Source organism: Pteronotus mesoamericanus, unplaced genomic scaffold, assembly GCF_021234165.1.
Source record: "Pteronotus mesoamericanus isolate MK-2021 breed Mesoamerican mustached bat unplaced genomic scaffold, CSHL_Meso_final scaffold_36, whole genome shotgun sequence".
Lineage (NCBI taxonomy): Eukaryota > Metazoa > Chordata > Mammalia > Chiroptera > Mormoopidae > Pteronotus > Pteronotus mesoamericanus.
Genome location: NW_026555313.1, coordinates 21912512 through 21918679, shown reverse-complemented (window position 1 = coordinate 21918679; position 6168 = coordinate 21912512). Strand labels below are relative to the sequence as shown.

The 6168-nt window shown below is 40.7% G+C and overlaps 1 protein-coding gene across 4 annotated transcripts in view; it reads right to left on the bottom strand.

The window, feature by feature from the left end:
- Positions 1 to 969: 969 nt before the first annotated feature.
- The window catches only part of RNF214 (ring finger protein 214), a 55392-nt gene continuing 50193 nt past the window's right edge, over positions 970 to 6168 (bottom strand). For all 4 annotated transcript variants that reach the window (XM_054592314.1, XM_054592315.1, XM_054592316.1 and 1 more), the window contains 9 exons: positions 5308 to 5404; positions 5004 to 5092; positions 4305 to 4395; positions 4003 to 4101; positions 3420 to 3796; positions 3170 to 3302; positions 2890 to 2994; positions 2495 to 2590; positions 970 to 1591 (listed from right to left, as the gene is read on the bottom strand). In XM_054592314.1, coding sequence (XP_054448289.1) covers positions 1526 to 1591; positions 2495 to 2590; positions 2890 to 2994; positions 3170 to 3302; positions 3420 to 3796; positions 4003 to 4101; positions 4305 to 4395; positions 5004 to 5092; positions 5308 to 5404 — 1153 coding nt within the window. In that variant the 3' untranslated portion in view covers positions 970 to 1525. The remainder of the gene's footprint in view (positions 1592 to 2494; positions 2591 to 2889; positions 2995 to 3169; positions 3303 to 3419; positions 3797 to 4002; positions 4102 to 4304; positions 4396 to 5003; positions 5093 to 5307; positions 5405 to 6168) is intronic.

The following is a 6168-nucleotide window of genomic DNA, read 5'->3' as shown; positions in this document are numbered from 1 at the left end:
TCAATAAACCTGGAAAAGTAAGAAAGGAAAAGAGGAAGAATGTGTCCATGAGCCCACAGGCAAGAATGAAAGACAAAGAAGGAAAAGAGTAACAAAAACAGGGGAGAATTAGATGAACCTGAAAACAGTTTTTGCTACCCAAGTGTATTACAAGTGTGAGTAAGCACTGCCAGGTCCCAGAATGGAAAAAAAAATCAGCTGTTGGTGATGTAATAATGTCCTTCCCCTGAAGCTATTTTTAAAAAATTAACACTTAGTTTTTAGTTGTTAATTCCAAAAGAGAAGGGTGCTGAAGCCACTTCTGCTAAGAGTAAAGATAAAAGGATAGGAAAAGACTCAAAGCTGTAATAGAGTCACAGTTTTCTTAGGTATAAACCAAAATGCTCAGTAAGCAGAGTTGGAAAAAAATGATCTAGTTCCAGATAGCTGTCCACATAACAAATGACTTGTAAACCTGAAACCCAAGCTCTCTTTACATCACTCTGGTCTCCATTTTTCCCAGGGCAGGACACCTCTTGCCCTGTTCTCCATAGCTTTCTTGCCTCAAAAATTAAAACCCAGCATCCCGAGATCATTCTGAAAATAATTTTGCACAGACACCTCCTCACCCCAGTGCCTGACTGGAGTTCATCTAAGGTCACCACCCAACCTGGTTGTGAACTACCTGCCTTGACTTTCGATACAGAGACAGGATTAGGTAGACTAGGAGACCAGAAGTACAAGGGGTGAGGTAAGGACTTTACAAAGTTGGCCAAGTCCATGGTGGCAAGGGATGGCTTGCCAGAAGAGACCTGTAGGTTGTGCTAGTTTCTAGAGATGACTATCTAGGAACAGAAGTTTGTTAGGGCGTGAGGGAAATGGGACCTGGTTATGCTGTTATTCTTAGGACTGAATATAGCTGATGTAAAACAGAATATCCTATAAACCTAAAGTGTATGTACAAAAAAAATGAGCACTAACACAGTAAAATACTTGATGAAAAGTCAAACTATTAGGGTTACATTTTTTTTCCTCAATCAGTCTCATTTTATCCATTTGAAGTCGAGTTGCTACAACACTGAGGCTTCAGAGGCTTTTAGTAAGCAAGGCATCTGTTTGTACAGTGGGTGAGCACCAGGGTCGAAATCTGCATACATAAGCCTTAAGAAAACGGACTAGTAGTTGAGCCAAATCAAAGCAGGATAGCCTTAGAGCAACAGTAGCTTCCTAACAGTTTTTATATTGTATTTGAAAACAGCTTTAGGCAGGAATATTTTAATTTCAAGGCCAAACTAAATATCATCTTAGCTACAACCTGCATCCCCCAAAGGGACTGCACGGTGAAGGGGGCAGACCCATTCTGCATAATATACATACTTTCATTTACGAACATTTGAATACAGACTTTCTATACACACATTACCCTATATAATAAAAATGTACATGGCATGAGTATATGTCACTGTATAAATATAGAGTTTTAGAAATCTTGAACCCGCGCTTCCTGTTCACATCAGTTTCTCTTCTTCCTCCTCAATCAGGTCCGTCATTTAAGAGTTGGACAAAAGGGACAAGTGTCATTTGTGTTGGTCTGGGCCCAGAATTTGATACACTGGAAAGAAAAAAAGACATACCTCAGCTTTATCTGGAAAGATGGAATGAAGGAGGAGAGAGAGTACTGTTGAGGTTCAATGGGTCTAAGAAATATCTACTAAGTCAGAAAAGCTCCTACCGTGGGGGACTAGAAGGGCTATTTCATTGACTCTTACCCCCCCCCAAAATCTTCAGAGCAGGAAAACCTATTCTTTTTATAGGGAAAATTAATAATCAACTAATAATAGTATGAAACTGCTCTTTTGTTGAATAGCTAGGCTTGCTCCTCCTTATGATCTATTTAGGCATAAATAAACTTCCATCTTCTAATACACAGTCCCTTAAAATTTTTCTCAGGATTTCCCTTACCAAGAATTTAGATGTAAATTCAGTTCCTACCTTTTGTTACAACAAAATAAACAAAATAAAATAGTAAAAGAAAGAATCATCCTGCCTGCTAAGAAACTTAACTCTGCTTGGTGACAAAAAATGATAGGAATAATTTGTCAGTTTGGAAAGATAATCTCTTATAGGCAGGCCTTCGAGCTATTCTGTTAATGGAGTTACTAATCTCATATTCAGGTTCTCTATTCCATTTTTCTCATCTATGCAAAGTCATTGACAATGCTATATTTGAAGCAGCAGTTCGATATGTATATCCTATTATCGATTCTTCAAGAAAGTGACCTATCAGTGCTCTACTATGAACTGCTTATCAACACAGAGAACAGGGTACAAGGAAGCTGGGAGAGCCTGGCTACCACTATTCTGAATTCCGCCGATGTTTATGCCACGATTTACCAAAAACCTTACACTTAGATATTATTGATGAGCATCAACACTAAAATGTGCAAGAAAAATCAAATTACCTTAGTCATCAGAAAAGAAAGAGTGAAAAGTGAGGAAGGAATGCAGCACCCACCTCCTTATGCAACACATGGGTACATGCCATTGGATGCAGCTCACTGGGCTGGACAAGTTTCTGGCACATAAGACACAGCTTACAGGTGGCCGGAGCCTGCAGAACAGAGGAGGGATGGTCAAGAGCATAAGAAAATAAGGAACCTCTGAGTCTCCTTGCCTTTTATGTCCATGATTCCAGCTACTGTTTCCATGTAGTAAAAAGATTTTACACCAGGAGAAATAAAAATTCAAATACAGATTCTTGCCAAAAGTACTTACACTTTCCCAGTTGGGGCTGCCAACAACCCAGCTGAAGAAATAATGGCTTCTTCCTGCACTGTAAACCCTCTCCCTTTTTACTGACATTTTCTCCCCCACTTTCAAATCCTAGTTTTCAAAGAAAATGAGTCTTACATGTGAAGACCTTCCGGGATATGAAACTTGTGCAGAAGGCAAGAACATTGGGGTACTGATTTGGGTCAATGGAGCAGGGAACAAGGCCCGGATCCGACCAAGTGGCTGTGGGCAGAAACAGTGTCAGAGTAAGGAAAGAGTCTGAGTAACAGAGTATATAACAAAAAGAAATCATTCAGTACCCAGCTGGCAAAAGAAGACAGAAGACGAGATCCCTTGGCTGTCATGCTGCCTCTCCCCAACATCCCAGCAGGTCTGAGCCCCCAGCAGTGTGCCCTACCTGAGTGCTGGCTGCTGCCCGCTCGTGCTCTGCCAGCCGTGCAGCCACCAGCTGGATCAGCTCCTCCATGGTCAGGCCGGCCATGGTGGTGCGTGCCGTCTTGATCTGCTGAAGGATGTTGGTCATCTGGGCCCTAAAAAGGAAAGGGAGAGACAGACACATGGGGAATGTCTATCTATGAAGCCTCTCCTACTTTAGCCCATCAATTTCTCTGACAAGTTTTAAAAATTTAGTCCTTAAAGATACTTACTTATTACATTGTGGAAACCGGGTCAGCAGCTTTTCCAAGATTTTCTCCAGTTTGTCTACTGGTTGGGGCCGAGGAGTTTCAGTAGAAGCCTTAACACCGCCCAAGCCTGGGGGAGGCGGGATGGAGGCAGCAGGGGACATGTGTGGACCATGGGAGCCAAGAAGGGAACCCAAGCCAGGGCTATTTCTCCCATGGGAGCCAGGAAGGGGTGGGGAAGGCTGGCTCGGCTGGGAAAGGGCAGGATTCAGGATTGGGAAAGATAAGGAACGGGGATCTGCACTGGGCATGACCATGGGCATTGTGACCTGCCCAATGGAGAAGGGCATCCGAGGAACCAAAGAGGGACTGGGTTGGAACACCTGAAGCATGAAGTCTGTCTGCAGAGGGGAAGAGGTGGAGGAAAAAGAGAAAGCAAGAAAATGAAAGGTTAGGACCTGGAGTAGAAATCAATGAGCGACTCTTACATTAAATAATACCAGTAATAATATAATAATAAAAGCAGTATCTTCTTTAAAAAAACAAGAGAAACACACTGGCTCTGTCACAGAAAGGCTGATTCCCCCAAACCAGCATTTCTACCTACCTCTGATGGGGGTGGAGGCAAAGTAGGAGTAGGAATTTGAGGAAGGCTGCTCAGCTTCGCTCCATTCCTCACTAGTTGGATATGATTATTAAACTGGTCCTAGAAAAATGAGAAAGGACAGGATTATCCCTTACTATGGAGCTGAATGAGCCTCCCTAGAAAGAAGGCACCAACCCATATGAAGAAAACAAAGGGAGTGGTAGAAAAGGCTCTAAATGGCAATGTAAAAGGTCCCTACCTATCACCAGAAGTACTGAGGCATAGATTAACTCAGACTCAATGATCCCCATTACTACACTTACCCGAACATTCTTTTTCATCATCCGAACTCCATTCAGTCTTGTCTCCCACTCCTGTTTAGAACGAACTGTCTCTAGGGTTGGGGGAGTTGACCTTTCAAGAAACCAACAGGAGTTTACAGAATTAAAGAAAACCTAACTTCCAGCACTCTGAGATAGCATAACAGTAACTGGCTAATGGGCCTGGAGAGAAGAGGTCAAACCAGATACAAGAAAAGGATGAAGATCTAGGTCATTTGCCTCATTTTAACTCCAACATCTTTTAAGCCAAATATTGGATAAAGAGAACCAACCACTGAGACAAGGGTCTTATTTGCCTGAAAATGCCAGGGGGTACTCCAGATTCCATGGCAAAAAGAGGAGAAATGACTATATAAGAAACAAATATCCAAAGATAATTGTAATGATTTGACAGCATAAAAGATATTGTTTATACAACTGAAACTAATACAATAGAAAATACAAAACTATAAAAGTATAGAAAGGAAGAGTTGGAGAATGAGGAAGTTAGAATACGGGAAGAGAAATCACCAAACAATTACTACTGCTCAGAGATGACCTTGAAATTCCTGTGAAAATAAAATAAGTGCCAGACTAGCTGGCCTAGGGTTTCAAGCCATTAAAAAAAAAAAAAGAAGAAGAAGAACCCACACACCCCCAAACTGCAGGACCATTAACATTCTAGAATGGGAAGTTACTTACTTGAGGTAAGTAAGGTGCAGTTCTGCCTCTTTTTCTGCTTCTTCTAGCTTTAGTACCAGCAACTCTTTCCGACTCTCTAATGATAAGATCTAAGGAAACCACACACACACACACACACACACGCGCGCACACTTTATTAATTTTACATACCCATAGTTTAGTTAAAACTAATGCTTAGTGGCTATATGATATAATACTTGTATGTCCTAGTGGTATAATACTATACCAAAAGGATATACCATCTTTTTGGACACATCTGGAAGCCCTAAATCAAGGCCTTCAATATAGCAACTGTTCTTCTCACCTCTGCCTTCCAGGCCCGTTCAGTCTCTTCCATAATGTTTTGGTTTATTTCGCCATCCTGATTCTTGAGTCTATCCAGTTCCATTTCCCATACCTCTCTGTAAGGTAAGAAACCAAGGACAAGACTAAGGGGAGAAAGACACCAAGGCAAAGTAAAACCCAAAACTGGTCTGCCAGTTATGCTACAGAAAGTCTTACTCTAAATATTAACTATAGATTTAGACAATGTTTAAAATAGTCTGTAACTGCAAAAAGGCAAGTAAAATTTGAAAGTAAAAATGTTCATATCTCCACTTGCTAAAATAAGGTTACCCAGAGCAGGAAAAAGAGTGTACTTAGCACCAAACCCACTAAAAGCAGAATGTTCTTCTGTGTTCAAAAAGGGCTCAAAACCATTATAGCATTCCTCTTATTCCAACTTATCTCTTGGTATAGGTACTGAAGAATGCAGGATGAAAAACAGGGGTCCATTTAATACTAATCTCTAATTTACTACTAAGCACATGGTTACTGGCTTACTGATCTTCTTATTTTTCTTATTTTCTTAGTTAGAGTAAACATTCTTAAAAAAATGTCTCTGGATTAGGATGACAGTGTTTCTAGTACTGAGGGAGTTTCCAGAATGGGGAACCTGTTCAGGACTAAAGATGCCAATAAAGGAACAGAGCCAGCAAAAGAAATTCCTTCTATTTGGAGTATTTGACTGTAATATGTTTTATGGCTAAAAGCAACAGGATTATCCAGATCAGTGGACACAATATGGAAAAGTTTAAATTATTTTAAAAAGGTGAAAATAAGAAGAAAGTTCAAAAAAATTACATCTTAAAAATGTTCACAGTTTTGCCCTGACCAGTGTGGCTCA